This window comes from Podarcis tiliguerta (genome assembly GCF_965153285.1).
Source record: "Podarcis tiliguerta genome assembly, chromosome: 9".
In the NCBI taxonomy this organism is placed as follows: domain Eukaryota; kingdom Metazoa; phylum Chordata; class Lepidosauria; order Squamata; family Lacertidae; genus Podarcis; species Podarcis tiliguerta.
Genome location: NC_139542.1, coordinates 2,749,382 through 2,770,874, shown reverse-complemented (window position 1 = coordinate 2,770,874; position 21,493 = coordinate 2,749,382). Strand labels below are relative to the sequence as shown.

The window sequence follows — 21,493 nt, the reverse complement described above, 5'->3', positions numbered from 1 at the left end:
AGTGCATATCCTACAACTTTTCATACTGCAAACATTCCAGTGTGTGTGTGTGTGTGTGTGTGTGTGTGTGTGTGTGTGTGTGTGTTGCCCTGTGTTTGCTGTTCTTTATTATTGTTGAAATAACAAACAACAACAACAACTGCCCTTCGCCACAGCAGGTCCGAGGGCGGGTTGCAAAAAACTTAAAATTGAGAATTAAAATCAGTTAAAACAGATTGCAGTCACAAGAATAGGATGGAGCCTGAAAGCACACATCTCATGAGTCAAAGACCAGGGTAAAAAACGTGCATCTGTAGTCCCTCCTGACAGCAATGATCCCTGAACTGCTATCGAGGCAGAATAAAACCACCACTATTGCACTATCAATAACATGTTGCATAATGCACTTGCCTGAAAACTCTGGCCTGGAGGAGCCCTTACACTCTGAAAAGCGGAATAACACCAAGGTTGCAGATTCGATCCCCATATGGGATGGCTGCATATTACTGCATTGCAGGGGCTGGACTAGATGACCCTTAGGGGTCAACTCTGCAACTCTGATTCTGATTACTGAAACCAATTTATTGCCAAGTGTTGGCTTGAGTAGAGAAATGGGCCAGGTTTAGATAGATGCATTTTCCAAGGATGTTTTAATTTGCTCTTGTGGCCAGCTGTTCAAACTGTTTTAAACTGGTCCCATCGCTTTATGGTCCCTCTGTTTTTAGATGTCACGCAGGTGCTTTAGAAAAGACATTCCATCCAAGACAAGATGTGGGAAAGGGGAGGCCTCTCTTAAGAAGGGGCTTTGCTACCCATATAAAAGCACTTACAAATCATATATTGGGTTGTAGCCACTGAGTCCTATTCAGAGTAGATACATTGAAATGAATGAAACTGCCAGTCATGTCCATTAACTTCAATGCATCTACTCTGAATAGGACTAGCATTGTTTTAAATCCTCTGCTCAATTAACTCAGACAACCTTCTCGTCTAATCTGACGATTGCGTTCAAAGTGACTTGCACCCCAAATATCCATGCCTGACCCTTTCTTACCACGTGTGCCTGAGTTAGAGAAGCCACCATCAGAAGAGACTATCCACTTTTCACCGTTCTGTACCTGAAGGGCAAGGGACGTGGGTGGCGCTGTGGTCTAAACCACTGAGCCTGGGGTTGCTGATCAGAAGGTCGGCGGTTCGAATCCCCGCGATGGGGTGAGCTCCCGTCGTTTGGTCCCAGCTCCTGCCAACCTAGCAGTTTGAAAGCACATCAAAGTGCACGTAGATAAATAGGTATCGCTCCGGCAGGAAGGTAAACGGCGTTTCCATGCTCTGCTCTGGTTCGCCAGTAGCTGCTTAGACATGCTGGCCACATGACCCAGAAAAAACTGTCTGCAGACAAACGTTGGCTCCCTTGGCCAGAAAAGCAAGATGAGCGCCGCAATCCCAGAGTCGTCCACGAGTGGACCTAACGGTCAGGGGGCCCTTTACCTTTACCTTACCTGAAGGGCAAACACTTCTTTCCCTGGGACATCTCTGCATGAACAACAGCAGCCATAAAAAATGTTCCCACGGCAGTGCTTGGGAACTTCATGCTACAATTGCTAGGATGCTGTAACTTGGTCCCTTCCCCCCCTGGGAAAATGACTGGCATTTGTGATTGAGCAAATTAAAATTTCTGACCACATAAAATCCTCTAAAATAGAGCTCCTATATGCTCTGTCCAGGATGTGGGTTTCCTTCCTTTAGGACAAGTATGAGTGACCTGTGACCCTCCAGGCTACAACTCACATCAGCCGCAGCCACCATGGGCAATGGTCAGTCATGGTGGCAGCTTCCATGAAGGTTTTGAAGCAGAGGTTGGGTGGCCATCAGTCACGGATTCTTTACCTGTGATTCCTGTGTTGCAAGGATTTGGACTAAATGACTCTTAGGGACCCTTCCAAATCTACAATTCTATGATTCTGCAATTCTATGCAGTGCAGCAACATCTGGAAAGCCACAAGTTCCCACCCATGCATTAGAGCTCTGCCAAAGGCAGAGGGCTCATCTGCATTTCTGCTTGTCCAATGCGTGAAAGTTTTTGCTTCCGATTCCTTTCCTACAGTCTTACAGGGATTGTTTGAAAAAGAAGGGGAAGGGGCCATAGCTCAGTGGTGAAGCACATAATGTTGTAAAAGCAATCAAATCTGGAAGCTTGGGAGCAGATTTCTGTGGGAAACCTTAGGCCCAGGGACCACATGTGGCCCTCAAGACTTCTCTACCTGGCCCTTGGAATCCTTGATTCGCCTACTTTGTACCCCCAGTTTTTCATTGGCTGGAATGTGCATCAATTTCTGGCACATGAGCCCAGCAGGGAACGGCACAGAGGGTCAACAGAACCCACTGAACCTTGCCACCAATGCTGCCAGGTGCCCTTGGAGGATTGAAGGCTTGGAGGATTCCTGGAGCCCGCATACCAGCTTAGCCCTGGCCACCCATGCAGAAAGGAACCCGGCAGGCCAACGCAGCCCTTGGCAGGCAAATCTCACCCCCTCCGATGATGGCCAGGCAGACATTCAGCGGGGGGCTGGGGATGCGGCAGGCAGAGCAGGATGGGGGATCCCTGTGGGGGGGCACCTGGTCATAGCCCCTAAAATTAGGTCCCCAGGGCTGTGGTTCCCCTGCCCCCATCACACTATGCCCCTGACCCAGGCTACATCTGGAGGGAGGAAACACAACACATCTGCTGAATGTTGCCCTGCTCCAGAGCTCTGCCTTGCCAACAGAGTAGACCCAGCCAGCCTTCCCGGGGAGGAAAATTGCAACCCTTCCTCAACACCCATCACTCAGGGCACAGATATCCACAATCAGCTGATAATAGCACACATACTCCCATCTCTCTTGGCGTCAGGCAACTGAAGGAATGGTCCCTGAATGAGATAGAATTTTCGTGTTCGCTCTTGTTCATTCTGTGGCTGAGCAGACTTCCCATGAAGCGAAATGAAACACGTTCCATCTTCACTCTAGTGTGGCTCCAGGCAACCGGTTTGTCAAATTTTACAATTCTCCCGTATCTAGGCTCTCCTTACAAACCCAACTGTGAAGTTCGTGGCAGTTACACTCGCTCCAATTTTTTTCTCTAGATGAAGGAATAATGGAAGCACAATCTTCCTCAGAGTCTCCATAGTTCTCCCAGCTGTTGGGATTGCCAGCAGACCAGTACCTGGGGGTGCAGGAGGGCTTGTATTATAAAATCGGGAAAAAGAGGCTGAGCCTAACAAAGCTAGGGCTGCTATATGTCCAGATTTTCCTGGACACGTCCTCTTTTTCATGGTTAATTTTTTTGTCCAGGTGGATTTTTAAAATTTTGCAAATCCCTAACCCTAACACCCCCCCCCCCCAAAAAAAAAAAAAGTTGAGTCAAAGGATTGCAACTGGCAACCCAACTGAGCGCTAGGCATGGCTTCCACGAACTGACCAATCACATTGTAGGTAGCTCTGATCTGGAACAGGACAGGTGGGTACCGCCCCCCAACATAAATCCTGTCTATGCCCATGCTGTGGCAGGCAAGTGTACATTTCTTGTACACCTGATCTTTGTGTTATGTCCACTCACTGTGGAGGAGCCATGTAGACTTTGAAGGAGACAGTAAAATGGTGGTCCTAGGGAGGTAATGCTCAGATCTCCCATCCATAACCCTCCCCAGCAAGGAACACTCTCTTTTGTGTCAATGAGGTCCTACAAATTCTAAAGGTAACTTCTCTCTTGCTGGGGCCTGAGCACTTAGGACCGGCACCCCAAATGAAGGGGACCCTAAGTTCTGCTACAGAGTTTGCAAGAAATGGTGCAGTTGTCTCAGACATGCAGAAGCATCACCTCCTGGGGTATGGTTTTTGTAGACTCACTGTGTTATTAATCTGGAGCCATCTGTCCACTCCCAGTTGCCTTCCTCACTTTCATCTGTAAGGCCAATCCAGGCAGGAGTGGTGAGTTGAGAAGTGATGTAGGTCTGCAGAAAGAGGGAAGTGGAATTCAGCATCATGGCAATAAAGAGATACGAGCATTCCTGGGCTTCCATATGTCCTTTGCTCCATGATGTCTTTCATAATCCTTGACAGGTAAACCCACATTATGTGCTAAGCAATTAAATGGGCTCCATGACCTTCATGAACAATTCACACCACTTGCACATCCAACACCAAATCTCAGAATTGCCAAAAAATTAGGGAGAATGTAGGGTAGGCAAACTAAGGCCCAGGGGACGGATCCAGCCCAATCACCTTCTGCCAATCCTGCCAACGGACGGTCCAGGAATCAGCCTGTTTTTACATGAGTGGAATGTGTCCTTTTATTTAAAATGCATCTCTAGGATATTGGTGGGGCCTGCCTGGTGTTTTTACATGAGTAGAATGCGTGCTTTTATTTAAAATGCATCTCTGGGTTATTTGTGGGGCATAGGAATTTGTACATTATTTTTTTCCAAAATAGAGTCCGGCCTCCCACAAGGTCTGAGGGACAGTGGATCAGCCCCCTGCTGAAAAAGTTTGCTGACCCCTGTTCTAGGGTGCCCAAGCAATGAAGCCCCACCATCACCTGCTGAGATTCACCATCACTTCATGTGCACAGTGGCGTAGCGTGGGGGTGCAGGGGGGGGCCGACTGCACCGGGCACAACATCTGGGGGGGGGCGCGCTCGCACTCGAGTGCCAAAATCCACGGGTTGGGGGCGCAAATTACTTGCCTTGCTCCAGGTGCTGACAACCCACGCTACGCCACTGCATGTGCAAATGGGATCGTGCTCAAAGTCACATTCTTTTGTGGTGACACATTTTAGGACAGGATCTCTGGCAGACCAGGGTTTGTGGTGTGTGGAGAGGAAGAAGGTGCAGCAGTATTTGCAAGAGGTCATGAAGTATTTGCATGTGACAGTTAAAAGACAGTCAGAAAAATACAGGCATTGGAGAAGATGCTAATAAACCCCAAATAGCAAGAGAGAAAGAAGAACAATGTATATATTGTTCAGTATACATGAGGTATAACAGTATCCCTGAAGAAGCATCTCCACCCCCATCATTCAGTCTGGGCACTGAGGTCCACCTCTGAGAGTCTTCTGGCGGTTCCCTCCCTGTGAGAAGTGAAGCTACAGGGAACCAGGCAGAGGGCCTTCTTGGTAGTGGTGCCCGCCCTGTGGAATGCCCTCCCATCAGATGTCAAGGAAATAAACAACTATCTGACTTAAAGAAGACATCTGAAAGCAGCCCTGTTAAGGGAAGTTTTTAATGTTTGGTATTTCATTGTTTTTAATATTCTGTTGGGAGCTACCCAGAGTGGCAGGGGAATAAATTATTATTATTATTATTATTATTATTATTATTATTATTATTTAACCTGTTCTTCATCAGTCAGGATGGAGGCCAAATGGGCATCTCTGGACATGCAGAAGTTCTCGGCATCATACCAGGTCTTTTTCCCTTTTGAAACGTAGTAGAGATTCTTCCCAAAAAGCTTCCAGCCACCAGAAGACTTTGCACCTTTCTTGAAGAGGTTTTCTAGGAGGAATTAATGCAAAGACTTTAACATACTCAGCACTGTGTTGCATGTAAACTAAGGGCAGTTCTGGGATTTGGGGAAGAGTCACCCTCTCAGCCTGGCTTACCTCAAAACATTTTGCTTGGGGAAGGGACTCAGTCGGTTGACCCAACACATGCTTTGAGCTTTTAGGAGGAAGGAAATGACCCCCAAGACAATAAGCATTGTCTCAAAGTGTTTCCATTGGAAAGGTTCAGGTGGGAAGATTTTGAGCAAACTTGAGGGGCACTTATAATCATTGTCTATGAGGCTGATGATGGTTATGACCCAGGATATGGATTCAGAATCCTCAGCAATAGAAGACTCTATCCCAGAAAGAGTTTAAAGACTGGTGGAAACACATTCCCTAGAGCTCTTGTGTTGGGGAATTGCTGAAGAACCCTCTCCTGCGGCAGCAGTGATAAGAACACGGGCCCCAAGGTTCCTTCATCACCTTGTAGTAATGAAATAAAGAGGACCATACCATATAAGGTTTTGACCCACGGAGCATGCTTGGACTGTGGTCAGACTATGCTCAGTAACTGGAATGAAATACTATACAGTCATACCTCGGGTTACAGAAGCTTCAGGTTGCGTTTTTTCGGGTTACAAACCTGCCGAAACCCAGAAGTACCGGAACAGGTTATTTCCGGGTTTCGGTGGTCGTGCATGCGCAGAAGCACTAAATTTTGCTTTGCACATGCGCAGAATCACCGAATCACAACCCATGTGTGTGCAAACGTGGCGCTGCAGGTTGCAAATGCTGCAAGTTGCAACTGTGCATCCCGCACGGATCACGTTCGCAACCCAAGCATCCACTGTACTGAGGTGAAATCTAATCCTGCAATAAAAGTCTAGCAGACCATGGGGAAGCTCCTTTGTTTAAAATGGGAGTCAGCACGCATGCTCACACTGTTTGTAATTTTGACAGCTCATAGGGAGACAGCTGTGGGGAGGGAAACTATTGGATAGGAAATTTAAACTTAATGGAATGTGTGGAATTTGTGCCAAATGTATAAAACTGTTTGGAACGCTTGGTCTGGGGCCAGTTAATTTGGGGAAACATCCCTGCTGGTCCTTTCTGCACAGAAATAAAATACAAATATGACTCTTTTCTGCTGCTCCAGAGAAGCGGACACGGAGCAATGGATCCAAACTACAAGAAAGAAGATTCCACCTAAACATTAGGAAGAACTTCCTGACAGTAAGAGCTGTTCGACAGTGGAATTTGCTGCCATGGAGTGTGGTGGAGTCTCCTTCTTTGGAGGTCTTTAAGCAGAGGCTTGACAACCATATGTCAGGAGTGCTCTGATGGTGTTTCCTGCTTGGCAGGGGGTTGGACTCGATGGCCCTTGTGGTCTCTTCCAACTCTATGATTCTATGATTCCTTTGCCACCCACTGACATGTGATTTTTGGTATATCCACAAGACAGGGCAAGCTTTGATTGCAACAACCTGACCCAATTCAGATTACTGAACACCACGGCCTGCTCACTGGAAGCTTCTAGAATCCCATGTCTATCATCACGCTGTTTTCAGAGAAGGCACACTCCCAATTTCAGCTGCTTGGCACTGACCAGGAGCCCTGTCTTTCAAGGAACAACCGGGAGCTCACTTTAAGTTTCTGGTGTTGTGTATGGCATCAGCTGTGAGGCAGGTGGAAGTCGTTTGTGGGAAATGACCTCATTTGGACCCATATCAGCCCTTATCAATGAAGACCTTTTTTATTTCAGCAGGCATCTTACTGATTTTAAAGCTAATTTTAACTATTTTTACCTCTATCGTATCAATATTATAACCTTTTTGTAGCCTGCTTAATGGATGCTTTAGTTGAGATTCCTTGGGATCCCTTCCAACACTATGATTCTAAGCAGTATATACATTGTTGAAATAAATAGGCCTGTGGGTTCCCTGCTACTGGTTTACAGAATTTATGTCAAACCAAAACCTTGAATATTAAATAGACTCTAAAAGAGTTGCCCTGGCTGCTTGAGCTATATGATCTTTGGTGGCTGCGTGTGAGACTAGCTGTAACCCTTGAACCACCTTGAAGGACAGCCCATAGCTGTCAACTTACAGATTTGAAAATAAGGGACCAGCAGCCAAAATAAGGGATTTTCCGGGCACAGGTACGTTCAACTTCTGAGCCCCTCCGAGCCAAAGGCAGAAAGCCCAGCCAGCAGCCAAACGAAGCCTCAATGGGTGGTTCCCACAGCGCAGCAACCCAGCAAAGGGGATGCAGCAAGGAAAACCACCGTCACTTCTCTGCTGGGAAGCGCTGAGCAAAGGCGAGTCCCCAGGCAACGCAGCTGATTTGATCGGCACAAAGCATGCAAGCTCCACCCCCCCAGTCGTTCTTAGACTCCTTATTGGGTGAGCAATGCAGCCAAGCAACACAGTTGGAGCCTCCCTCCTACCTGGCCAGCAGGGAGGGAGGGAGAGGAGCTGCTTCCTTTGAAACCCGGGAAATTTAAGACACATCATCAATCCGGGACAGCAGCGGGACACAGCACTGGGATAAGGGAGTTGCCCGCCAAATAAGGGACGATTGACAGCTATGGGACAGCCCCACATTGAACACATTGAAAAAGCCTGTCCTGGAGGTTACTAGAGGGTGAACCATCCCCGTCCTGGAACAACCAGACACCACACAACTGAAGACATCTGAGCTTCTGGTAACAAGCTGGACTCTAATAGTATCCCGAGACTACACACCTAATCCTTCCCAGGGGTGGAGGGGCATACATTCAGAACAGGCTGCCTACTCAATTCCCAGATTGAGGAACTATCATTCCATAGCACCTTCATCTTGCCAAAATTCAGCCTCCATTTACTGGTCGCTATCCATCTAGCCCATCACTGTCTCCAAACACTAATCAAGCACATGCACTGCTCCACCTGACTCAGATGACAAGGATGAATAGAGCTGGGTATCATCAGCACACCGGTAACACCATGACCCTAATTCCCTAAAGACCTCGCCCAACAACCTCAAGATGTTAAGCACTGTTGTTTTCTGCTAGCTAACACGTGAGTGTTTAATCTTAGATCAGGTGACAAAGGTATTTGGCTGAAAATCTCCATTTTGAAAGGGAGTTGCCTTTAGTCTTCATTTCCAAATCTCTGAGGAAGTAAGGAGGTTTAAATGTCTCTGCAGGAAAACAACTCCTGGCAAAATGGAGGCTGTAAGGAGAGAGACCTTTTTAAAAACAGTTCTGTTTGGAATTATATTTTATTTCTAAGATGCTTGGTCTGTGCTGCACAGCACAAGATATTGTATTGAATTATGTGGGTGTATATACCTTGAGCCAGACATCCTGGAGAGTGAAGTCAAATGGGCCTTAGAAAGCACTGCTAATAACAAGGCCAGTGGAAGTGATGATATTCCAGCTGAACTATTTAAAATTTTAAAAGATGATGCTGTTAAGGTGCTACACTCAATATGCCAGCAAATTTGGAAAACTCAGCAGTGGCCAGAGGATTGGAGAAGATCAGTCTACATCCCAATCCCAAAGAAGGGCAGTGCCAAAGAATGCTCCAACTACCACACAATTGCCCTCATTTCACACGCTAGCAAGGTTATGCTTAAAATTCTTCAAGGAAGGCTTAAGCAGTATGTGGACCGAGAACTCCCAGAAGTGCAAGCTGGATTTAGAAGAGGCAGAGGAACCAGAGACCAAATTGCAAACATGCGCTGGATTACGGAGAAAGCTAGAGAGTTCCAGAAAGACATCTACTTCTGCTTCATTGACTATGCAAAAGCCTTTGACTGTGTCGACCACAGCAAACTATGGCAAGTTCTTAAAGAAATGGGAGTGCCTGATCACCTCATCTGTCTCCTGAGAAATCTCTATGTGGGACAAGAAGCTACAGTTAGAACTGGATATGGAACAACTGATTGGTTCAAAATTGGGAAAGGAGTACGGCAAGGCTGTATATTGTCCCCCTGCTTATTTAACTTATATGCAAAATTCATCATGCGAAAGGCTGGGCTGGATGATTCCCAAACCGGAATTAAGATTGCCGGAAGAAACATCAACAACCTCAGATATGCAGATGACACAACCTTGATGGCAGAAAGTGAGGAGGAATTAAAGAACCTTTTAATGAGGGTGAAAGAGGAGAGCGCAAAATATGGTCTGAAGCTCAACATCAAAAAAACGTAGATCATGGCCACTGGGCCCATCACCTCCTGGCAAATAGAAGGGGAAGAAATGGAGGCAGTGAGAGATTTTACTTTCTTGGGCTCCATGATCACTGCAGATGGTGACAGCAGTCACGAAATTAAAAGACACCTGCTCCTTGGGAGAAAGGCGATGGCAAACCTAGACAGCATCTTAAAAAGCAGAGGCATCACCTTACCAACAAAGGTCCACATAGTTAAAGCCATGGTTTTCCCAGTAGTGATGTATGGAAGTGAGAGCTGGACCATAAAGAAGGCTGATCGCCGAAGAATTGATGCTTTTGAATTATGGTGCTGGAGGAGACTCTTGAGAGTCCCATGGACTGCAAGAAGATACAAACGTATCCATTCTTAAGGAAATCAGCCCTGAGTGCTCACTGGAAGGACAGATCATGAAGCTGAGGCTCCAATATTTTGGCCACCTCATGAGAAGAGAAGATTCCCTGGAAAAGACCCTGATGCTGGGAAAGATGGAGGGCACAAGGAGAAGGGGACGACAGAGGATGAGATGGTTGGACAGTGTTCTCGAAGCCACAAACATGAGTCTGATCAAACTGCGGAAGGCAGTGGAAGACAGGAGTGCCTGGCGTGCTCTGGTCCATGGGGTCACGAAGAGTCGGACATGACTAAATGACTAAACAACAACATGTGGGTGTATCTTTGATGCTTTTGATCTGTTTTGAAGAAAGTTCTTCAAGTAAAGTTTTTGAATAATATCTAATTGGTCTGGGCCAAAAGGGTCAGTTTTTATGCATCCGGTCACTCCAAACTGCACCCTGTTAATATCTGCAATATAACCCACAGTATCACATTTCAGCTCATCTATGTTTGCTTGCCTTTATATTCCCAAAATGTGCCACAGCACCATATTGAGGGTTGAAGGCACTTACGGTACTTTACTTTCCGCTCGTTGTAGAGGTGTTCGGCATCTGCTATGTGCTGTGGCAGGTTCGTGACTTCTTCAGCTACCTTCATGGCTGAAAGCATCCCCAAACTTAGATGAGGGTTTCTTTTCTCCCACCCAACACTTCCATTTATTTAAATAACTGTCTCCCACCTTCCTGTCTCACCCAAGGAAACAAACAAATCAAGTGTAAAAACCCCTAAAGCTAAAACAGTTGATAGCTTAAAGAACATTAGCAAAACCCCCAAATAGCCTCCAAAATCAAAATAAGGATCCCCAGAGTGGATGGGTCAACCTAGCCAGATGGGCGAGGTACAAATAATAAAATTGGTGGTGGTGGTGGTGGTTTTTAAGGTGAACAAATAAGTTCTTCAAGTTCTGAAGTCATAGACCAATCAGAATCATGTGTCAGAGGATGATACTTTAGATATTCACCTTACTCCTTATTAAGATCATTAGACAAAGACTAGAAAATATGATTGCGTGATTCCTACCCCCAAATATGAACAGAGTTTGCACTGATTTCACCTTGCTGTCTAAATATTACAGATACAATTTCTCTACCTAGACTAAATCTGCATCTGCCCTGTTTCCATCCGCAACATGCAGAAAGCTAAAGGAAAAGATGGTTATCCTAAAGAAGATAGTTCAGTGTATCCACCAATAATCAGCACTAAGGTCTAGAATCCTGAAGCAGAGCCAAAGCACAAGAAGGAAGGAGCCTGTATACAGATGTAGAGCTCATCCACACATCCATGTGAGTCGTGCCTAGAAAACACTGCTCTGAGTGTTTTTGCCCCTTGGGTCCAAGCAATTTTGCCTTTGGCCCACCGCTTTCCCCCAGGAAACCCACTCTAGTGCTAAGTTGGTGCAAACATCAGTCTGGAGAAAACCAGATTGATCTTTGCTCTGATTCAGTGGCAAACAGCCAGTTTCCCTTGGGGGGGAATGGCGAGGCAAGTGTGGGTGAGCTCTCATTCAAAAGATCAGTATGAAGTAAGCAGCACATAAGTGGCACACAAAACATTACCAAACCATTCTACGTTCTAAATCTTATATTAATAATCCAAAAATTGAGAGAATTTACATACATTCAACTTCATATGCTAAGTTCTTTCTTGACTTAAGCATTTATTCATTTGCTAAGCCAATGTATGTAAATACACCAAGATATTGAGGGAGAATTTCCTGAAGAAAGAAATTAAATATTGTAGCTTAAGCCAAGAAGGAATGTAACATATGGACTTGAATGTCTATAAATATATCAAAACCGTGAGAGAGAATTTACTGAAGAAGCCCAAGACTCTTCATGGGCGAAACAGGTGACAAAAGCCGGCACCCTGTCTAACTTTTGTGCGTAACATCGCCGACACTTCGTTTGATCAAACTTACCTTTGTTGATATCTACAGAAGCCTGGCTTAAGGAACTTTAAAGATTGAATCTTCCTTTTGGACACAATTTGAATGAGTTTTCTGTTTGTAGCTTCTGTAGTAGATCTTGTACCTTAATCTCTCAATTTTTGGATTATTAATATCAGATTTAGAACGTAGAATGGTTTTGTGTGCTGCTTATGTGCTGTTTACTTCATACTGGTCTTACTACGAGAATTGGCAGCATAGGTTCATTTCTTCAGTACTCATTCCAAAGATGGCTTCCATATTTCCTATTGATGGAAGGTGAGATCCTAAGCTTCTTTTAAGTTTGTACTGGATGTCTTGTGGCATAGGTCCCACACAGCCAGGTCAAGATGTTCAGTGTTCTTTCTAGATTCTCTTGTTCTCTATCTTCTGTTGGGGCTTTGGGCGGGGCAGGGGGTGTTCTAAAACAACCAGAAACAGATGATTATTGTCCTTCCACTTACGATTTTCAGTCATGAGTTCGTTATTTCTTAGCCCAGTTGCCATTGCGGTCCTCAGTTTGTCCATTGGCTGATCAAGTGGGCTCTCCTTTTCTTTATTCATCTTATAAACTAAAGGCATTGAAACAAATGCAGGTAATTTTAATGTGAAGCTGTTAAAAGCTTACACCTAAATAACCTTTCCCCATCTCCCTACATGCACACATCCCCCCCAAAAAGTGAAGATACCTTCTTCAGAGTTTGCTTTACTATGCCCAGGACTGCCTAAGTGAGGTTACAGGGAACCAGGCAGAGGGCCTTCTCGGTGGTGGCACCTGCCCTGTGGAACGCCCTCCCATCGAGGAAATAAACAACTATCTGACTTTTAGAAGACATCTGAAGGCAGCCCTGTACAGGGAAGTTTTTAATGTTTGATGTTTTATCGTGTTTTTAATATTCTGCTGGGAGCTGCCCAGGGTGGCTGGGGAAACCCAGCCAGATGGGAGGGATATAAATAGTACATTGTTGTTGTTATTATTATTATTACATAGGGAGAAAGGTCTCAAACAGGGATCTTTACCCAATATCCTTTTAAACAGACCTTTTTTAATTAATTAATTAAATAAATAAATAGAATTTATATACGACGTGATTGTAACCAAACACTTTAGTGGTTTGCAAGAAATGTGAAGACTGTCAATGAAAACAGTTCAAAACAAGTAAATTAAAACATTTTAAAAAAATAATTAAAATCAGCCATAAGCCAAAAAGAAATCAAGAAACATCAGCATCTACTTTCGCCTAAACAAAAATGTTGTAAATGGGCAGCAAAAAGAATACAGCGAAGGAGCTTGCCTGATATCAATGGGCGTGGAATTCCAAAGTGCAGGTGCTGCCACACTAAAATAATGATTTCTTAAAAGTATGGAAAGCGTATTGTTTAGCATAAGGTTACCAGATTTTTTTCAATGAATCCGGGGACACATAAATAAATAAATAAATAAATAAATAAATAAATGCATACTAACGTTCAGGATGTTGATGATGCAGCGATGGCGGTGGCAGAGGGTAGGGAGGCTTCATACTGCCTGTCGGAGCAGCCGCATCCCAACTCCTACTCGCGTGCAAGCAGGAGGGGGCAGGGATCTCTCAGGCAGTGCAATGCCTCCCTTCCCATCGGAGCATCCCCAATCCCATTCTTACTTGCGTGCAAGCAGGAGGGGGCGGGGATCCCTCAGCTGGGAAGGGAGGCTTCCCGTTGCCTAACTGAGAGATCCCTGCCCCCTCCTGCTTGCACGCAAGTAGGAGTTGGGAGGCTGCTCTGATAGGCAGCATGAAGCCTCCCTTCGCAGCTTAGTTGCTGGGGTCAGGGACGGTGGAGGCAGCCCGGAAGCTACGTCTTAGAGCCCCTGAACCACCACCAGATGGGGACTTCTGAGCAGCTCCTGAAGCCAGCCAGAGCCAACTGCTCTGGGCTGCTGAGACTGCAGCTGCTGCGTTTCCTGGGGACATTAGATGAAATCCGGGGACATTCCAGGGATGGAATTTGTCCGGGGACTTATTCGCAAATCCGGGGACTGTCCCCAGTGTTATGTACTGAAGTTCTCACCCTGGGCCAGCAGGGGGATACTGTAGATAGTTTTCACTCAGGTCCACGTCAGTTATTTTAGGGTTGTTGTTGCTACAATGTTGACAGCCGGCTGCCTATAAAAGCAGGCCGGCTGAGCTGTTTGCTGTTCAGTTCTGTTCCAGCTTACAAAATAAAGAGCTGCTTTGGAGAAATCGCTGTGTCATCTGCCATGTCTACCCACTATTCAACACTCGGGAAAGGGGGATGCCTGGTAACCCTAGTTTAGCACCTGTAAAGTGTATGTTCTTCCATTCAAAGCAGCAGAATTGGCATATATTGGGTATAATAATAATAATAATAATAATAATAATAATAATAATAATTTTATTTATACCCCACCCTCCCCGGCCAGAGCCAGGCTCAGGGCGGCTAACACCAGTGAAATCACAATAAAAACATAATAGGGGAGGGGGAAAGAAACAATTTAAAATACAGGTTAAAATACAATTTAAAATGCAGCCTCATTTTAATAGTAGCTAGCCCATAGTTCAAAACCATAAGGGGAGGGAAACATAAGGGTCAGACCGAGTCCAAACCAAAGGCCAGGCGGAACAACTCCGTCTTGCAGGCCCTGTGGAAAGATGTCAAGTCCTGCGCCCTGGTCTCTTGGGACAGAGCGCTCCGCCACGTCAGGGTCAGTGCTGAAAAGGCCCTGGCCCTAGTTGAAACCAATCTAACCACCTTGCAACTTGGGACCTCCAAAGTGTTGTCTTTTGTGGACCTTAAGGTCCTACACGGGGCATACCAGGAGAGGCGGTCCCATAGGTACGTGGGTCCTAGGCCACATATCCCACCAGTAAACCCATCCCAAGCTGTTAAGGGCTTTTCATACCATGAGTAAAACTTTGCACTTGGCGGGCAAAGCTAGGCTTCTTTCACATGGATCAAAGACCCAGTTTAGTACACACAGAGAGAGAGTCTGGGAGCCTCAATGGCACCCATCTGAAGGCTTCACCCAGGGCAAAAAAAACCTGGCTAGCCCCTCGCCCCCAAAGCTACATCTCTGCACCTAGCATAGTAACAACACAGCAAACAGTGCAAATCTCTGAGCAGAGGGTTTACATGCCAACAGGACTCACTCCTATCAGCAAGTGCGGCTACAGTGCTCCGAACTCATTGCAGTTTCTGGATCAAGCACAAGGGAAGCCCCAGATAGATTGCATTGTAGCAATCCAGCCTTGGTCACCAATGGCTGAACTGTTGTGCTCAGACTCTCGTGGTCACGCAGAGCTCCTCCGCACGAGGAGGGATCAATATGTGCTTGATCAGCCGCACGGTTTACGGAGGGCATCGCTGACGTGCGCAACATCAGCCAGGAAGAAAGTGCGGCGCCCGCTTGCTAACACACTGTTATGGCCTGGGAATCTGATTCAGAGGCTGAACCTGAGGAATCCCAGCCTGCACAGGAGTCCCCGCCTCCAGGGCCGGCTGAGCCAGGGCTGGGGCATGAGCCTGAAGCATCCTCACCTGTGCTGGATCCACAGGAGAAGGCATCAGCTGAGTCTGCTCAGGCTCCTGAGGGGGTGGAGGACACATTGCCTGCAGGTGCTCCACTCTCAGCCCCGTCAGGGGAAGGTGAGGTTGCCTCTGGGTCCAGTAACCCTCCAGCCTCTCCTGAGCTGCAGAGGCTCCGAGCAGAGAGGCGGAGGGAACTGGGTTCTCTCAGGAGGAGTGCTCACCTTAAGGCCAGGAAGGTGAGTCACCTGTGGGCTGGGACCGCCCTATGCCTCAGAGGAGATAAAGGCCAGTCAGCCCAGTCCCAGGTTGCGGGAGCAACATCGTTGGAAACCTGTTCCTGCCAGCACCCTGACCTGCTCTCCTGAGTTCCTGACCATGCCCAACTCCTCGCTTTGGACCTCGCTTCGCCCCTGACGGACAGCCTCCTTACCCTTGACCTAGGACCGGACTTAGACCACGCCGCACGGTAACCCCCCCCCCCCCGGGACCAGCGCACACACCAATATACAGCACAAGGTAAAGTCAACAAGAACACAGGCAGTGCAGATTGGTCAAGAGGTGATTTGAGTGAACTTACAGAGGAAAGCCGTGGTGACCAAGACACAAAAGCAGATGAAGGCGAAAATCCCGAGAAATATCCATCCAACCTTGAGAGGAATTCGCCAGCGTGGTTTCGGTTTGGTCGGAGGAGGAGGAGCAGCACCGGGTTTCCCTTTGGCCGCCGCTGCCGCCGCTGCTCCTGCTGGTGGCGCTGCTCCTGCTGCCGGTGGTGTTGGTGCCGCCGCCGCCGCTGGCTTGGGGGCCATGGCTCAAATGACAAGAAGAAACACTCATGAAGACAAGGGCTCAAAGGACAAGTTCACCATCAGGCCTCTAACATTGAACTGAATTTATTATTTCGGTCACAGACCAGTTCCAGCCCACATACAATATCAAGGAAGTCATAAAACACAATAGGGATACATTTGAATTTGCAATTAGGTATAACAGGTACGCTACAGATATAGCAACAGTTAAAAAATATATAAATTAAAACTTAGTGACTAACATATCACTTAAAATTATTATTTGAGGCCTTAATCATTATGATAGCACGGCTTGTTCCCTAAGTTTTATGGCAAACACACAGAATTTGGCTACCCTTAACGTGATCTTAACATGATGACGCGGGTGGCGCTGTGGGTTAAACCACAGAGCCTAGGACTTGCTGATCAGAAGGTCGGCAGTACGAATCCCCAAACGGGGTGAGCTCCCGTTGCTCGGTCCCTGCTCCTGCCAACCTAGCAGTTCGAAAGCACGTCAAAGTGCAAGTAGATAAATAGGTACCACTCTGGCGGGAAGGTAAACGGCGTTTCTGTGCGCTGCTCTGGTTCGCCAGAAGCGGCTTAGTCATGCTGCCCACATGAACTGGAAGCTGTACGCAGCTCCTTCGGCCAATAAAGCGTGATGAGCACCGCAACCCCAGAGTCGGCCACGGCTGGACCTAACGGTCAGGGGTCCCTTTATCTTTACCTTTTAACGTGATCTCAGGATCCTTGTCATCTACCAGGGATTTTAGACATTGAAGTTCGGATTAATTTGGAGATTTTTGCATAGCAGGGGTAATAAATACCGAGCGTATATCCCCGTAGAAACGGCAGCGTAACAAGGCGTGAGAGACAGTTTCTACCTCCATCAAGCCACAGGGGCTGACTCATTCCAAGGCCTCTAACATCTCCCCATTTGCCAATTTTGTCATGGTACCAAAGACCCAACAGGTAGTAGGAAGCACTAGCACACTGTGATTGCTAAGCACCCGCCCATTGCACTGTTATTCGTGGCTGAGGCAGCATCTAATTCTGGGTATTTGGCCAGCAAAGGGGGAGATTCAAAGGGGTGGAGTGGAATCTTAGGAGGAAACTCGGAAGTTTGTAAAAATTACACATGGCATGTGACGCGGCAGCTAAAAAAGCCAATGCAATTCTGGGCTGCATCAATAGGAGTATAGCATCTAGATCAAGGGAAGTAATAGTGCCACTGTATTCTGCTCTGGTCAGACCTCACCTGGAGTACTGTGTCCAGTTCTGGGCACCACAGTTCAAGAAGGACACTGACAAACTGGAACGTGTCCAGAGGAGGGCAACCAAAATGGTCAAAGGCCTGGAAACGATGCCTTATGAGGAACGGCTAAGGGAGCTGGGCATGTTTAGCCTGGAGAAGAGGAGGTTAAGGGGGGATATGATAGCCATGTTCAAATATATAAAAGGATGTCACATAGAGGAGGGTTGTTTTCTGCTGCTCCAGAGAAGCGGACACGGAGCAATGGATCCAAACTACAAGAAAGAAGATTCCACCTAAACATTAGGAAGAACTTCCTGACAGGAAGAGCTGTTCGACAGTGGAATTTGCTGCCAAAGAGTGTGGTGGAGTCTCCTTCTTTGGAGGTCTTTAAGCAGAGGCTTGACAACCATATGTCAGGAGTGCTCTGATGGTGTTTCCTGCTTGGCAGGGGGTTGGACTCGATGGCCCTTGTGGTCTCTTCCAACTCTATGATTCTATGATTCTAGATAGTAGGCAAAGAAAAGTTCTTCCTCTCCCCTAACACTAGAACCAATGGGCATCCAATGAAGCTAAGTGTTGAAAGATTCAGGAGAAACAAAAGGACTGTGGAACTCCCTGCCACAGGAGGCAGCAATGGCCACCAACTTGGATGGCTTTAAAAGAAGGGTTAATCCAATTCACAGAGGAGAGGGCTACCGACAGCTACTGGCCACAATGGCTAAGCTCCACCTCCGCAGTTTGAGGCAGCAGTGTTTCTGAATACCAGCTGCTGGAATCCACGGGAGGGGAGAGGGCTCTTGCACTCATGTCATGCTCCGTGGTTTACCAGGGCACCTGGTTGGCGCCTGTGAGAACAGGACGCTGGACTAGATGGGCCCTTGGCCTGATCCTGCAGGCTCTTCTTATGGTCTGATCAGCTGATACCCTCAGAAGGTGGTGGACTCTCCTTCCTTGGAGGTTTTTAAGCAGAGGTTGGGTGTCCGTCACAGATGCTTTATATGAGATTCCTGCAGTGCAGGGGGTTAGACTAGATGACCCTTGGGGTCCCTTCCAGCTCTACAATTCTATGGTTCTGTTACATTCAGGTGATCTGAAACAACTTCAAAGCGGAGAAAGAGCAGTTGCTAATAGCTTTTAACCATTTTTTTAAAGCTCTCAGATAAAATTGTTCATTGTGGAAAGAAAAGAAGGAAGTAATTTAAGCTCCATCAACAGGAGGCTAATAATAATAATAATAATAATAATAATAATAATAATAATAATTTATTATTTGTACCAAGCCCATCCGGCTGGGTTTCCCCAGCCACTCTGGGTGGCTTCCAACAGAATATTAAAATACAATAATATATTAAACATTAAAGCTTTCCTAAACAGGGCAGAGACATCACCTTGCCAACAAAGGTCCATATAGTTAAAGCTCTGGTTTTCCCAGTAGTGATGTATGGAAGTGAGAGCTGGACCATAAAGAAGGCTGATCGCCGAAGAATGGATGCTTTTGAATTATGGTGCTGGAGGAGACTCTTGAGAGTCCCATGGACTGCAAGAAGATCAAACCTCTCCATTCTGAAGGAAATCAGCCCTGAGTGCTCACTGGAAGGACAGATCCTGAAGCTGAGGCTCCAAGACTTTGGCCACCTCATGAGAAGAGAAGACTCCCTGGAAAAGACCCTGGTGTTGGGAAAGATGGAGGGCACAAGGAGAAGAGGATGACAGAGGATGAGATGGTTGGACAGTGTTCTTGAAGCTACCAGCATGAGTTTGACCAAACTGCGGGAGGCAGTGGAAGACAGGAGTGCCTGGCGTGCTCTGGTCCATGGGGTCACGAAGAGTCGGACATGACTAAACAGCAACAAAACAGGTGTCTTCTAAAAGTCTGGTAGTTGTTGTTCTCTTTGACATCTGATGGGAGGGCGTTCCACAGGGCGGGTGCCACCACCAAGAAGGCCCTCTGCCTGGTTCCCTGTAACTTGGCTTCTCACAGTGAGGGAACCGCCAGAAGGACCTCAGCACTGGATCTCAGTTTGCTGGCAGAACAATGGAGGTGGAGACACTCCTTCAGTTATGCTGGACCAAGGCCGTTTAGGGCTTTAAAAGTCAGCAACAACACTTTGAGTTGGTGGCTAAGGTTAACTATTCAGGAATTACCCAGCATTGCTGTCTCTGACTAGCCTAGTCATCCTGGCTAGCAGCCATCAATAGCCCTCCTCCTCCATGAATTTTGCTAATTCTCTTTTGAGACCATCAAGGTTGCTGGCTATCACTGGCCCCTTTAGGAATGAGTACCATAGCTTAATAATAATAATAATAATAAATTTTATTTATATCCCGCCCTCCCCAGCTGAAGCCGGGCTCAGGGCGGCTAACAACAATAAAATAGTGCAACATTCTAAAAACATTTCATTATAAAAATTAATTAAAATCATTCTTTTTTTTTTACTGGCAGTTCAAATAAGTTGATATGCTGATCTCAATCAGTGAACATATTCATGCTAAAATCTGATATTTTCAAGGCACTTATGGACTCCATGACTAGATGAAAACCAGGACAAATTATGACAGTGAAACTGTATATAATATAAAAATAACCTTTTGCTTACAATTTACAAAATGTATTACAATCTTCATCTCTGCTATCCTGTAATTGTGGATGTGCACCCAACTTTTTTTTTTAATGAAAACTATTTACTAAAACATTAGGGCAAATAATTTACAAGGTACACAAAAAAATTAGGTCATGCAGAGATTTCTTACACCTTCTGTTAATACTTTATGATTGCAGCTTTATCAAATTATATACCTGCTTGCCCTGTACATATACAAAATAAAGTGTACATGGTAATCAAACGTTAGCAAAAAAAGTCCATAAACTCAATTTGTCAAAAGTTTCACCTACACACTGTGTGAAGTTTTAACTACACACTGTGTGAAGAGCTTTGCCTCTTCAGGGATTCTGGTGCTGCGTTCAAGGCCCAATAAGCAGCAGGAACCACCAGCATTTGGTGGCCACCAAGCAACAGGCAGTTGCACCTGCGATTCGTGGCTGGCGCTGCATCAAATTAAGGCAAGTCTGTTGTGATGCAAAGGAGGCAAAGGTTAGGAGGAAACTCAGAAATATCTGGAGGAGGTGGGAAGAGGAACGGTCACCTAACAGATTTAAACTATCTTTTAAATTTTCAAATAAAAATATTCACTGTGTAAAGGGAACAGTTTAAGCTCCATTAATGGGAGGTTGAGGTTAAAAATTCAAGGATTACCTAAGTAGATCTTCCCAACATTGGATAATCTGCTGTAGTGTCGAGGCAACTACTGTACCTCCTGATTCTGGTTCACTTTAGGATTCCCTTCCAGATTATCTGTCAAGGATTTCCCTTGCTCTTCTTCCGAGTCTGATTCTCTTGAACCCTACGCTATTTCTGCTCTATATTTCCCATGGATTCTTATGCCTCCCTCCCACGGCCTTATACTCGCTTCCTTTGTCCTCCCAGGATGGTGCAAGCAGCAGCCCTGTGACACAAGCCGCTTGCTGATTGGCTGCCTGCCCTGCCCTGCCACCATTCACCATCACAAGCACACCTGTGGCTGAAAGGTAAGGCAGATTGTGATGGCGCTGGGCCTGTGAGGCAGCAGTCTTTGGCATCCCAGGTCAATCCAAGTGGGGCAAGACCCTTGTGGCTAAAGAAAGGTCCTTCACTGGCTCTGTGAGCTGTCTCCCACCTTCAGAATCTCCTAGAGGGAGTTTGTGACTCAGATACAATTTGACCCAGCACTATTCCTAGAATGCCACTATTACTATCAGCCACTATGTGGTTTTATTTTCATACACTAAGCTATTTACGTGTGTGTGTGTGTGTGTGTGTGTGTGTGTGTGTTGAAAGAGGAATACTTTCAAAACTTTTAGGAGTAATGGGAAGGCG

The 21,493-nt window shown here is 46.3% G+C and overlaps 1 protein-coding gene across 1 annotated transcript; it reads right to left on the bottom strand.

The window, feature by feature from the left end:
- Positions 1-2,893: 2,893 nt before the first annotated feature.
- LOC310657677 (uncharacterized protein) lies at positions 2,894-21,084 on the bottom strand. The gene is made up of 7 exons (XM_083398751.1): positions 20,834-21,084; positions 16,117-16,347; positions 12,476-12,583; positions 10,600-10,686; positions 5,347-5,507; positions 3,865-3,968; positions 2,894-3,181 (listed from the first exon to the last, which is right to left on the bottom strand). Exons 2-7 carry the CDS (start codon positions 16,343-16,345, stop codon positions 3,016-3,018), a joined length of 855 nt encoding a protein of 284 aa, XP_083254877.1. The 5' UTR covers positions 16,346-16,347; positions 20,834-21,084; the 3' UTR covers positions 2,894-3,015.
- Positions 21,085-21,493: the final 409 nt, after the last annotated feature.

Bases quoted from the DNA above. Each gene is read 5' to 3' on its own strand.
- LOC310657677 (XM_083398751.1), bottom strand. From the start codon at position 16,345: ATGGCCCCCAAGCCAGCGGCGGCGGCGGCACCAACACCACCGGCAGCA. The intron at 12,584-16,116 runs GTAAGTTCACTC...CAATGCCTTTAG, and splicing joins GGTCACCACGGCTTTCCTCT to TTTATAAGATGAATAAAGAA. The intron at 3,182-3,864 runs GTGAGTCTACAA...CTGCACCCCCAG, and splicing joins GGCTCCAGATTAATAACACA to GTACTGGTCTGCTGGCAATC.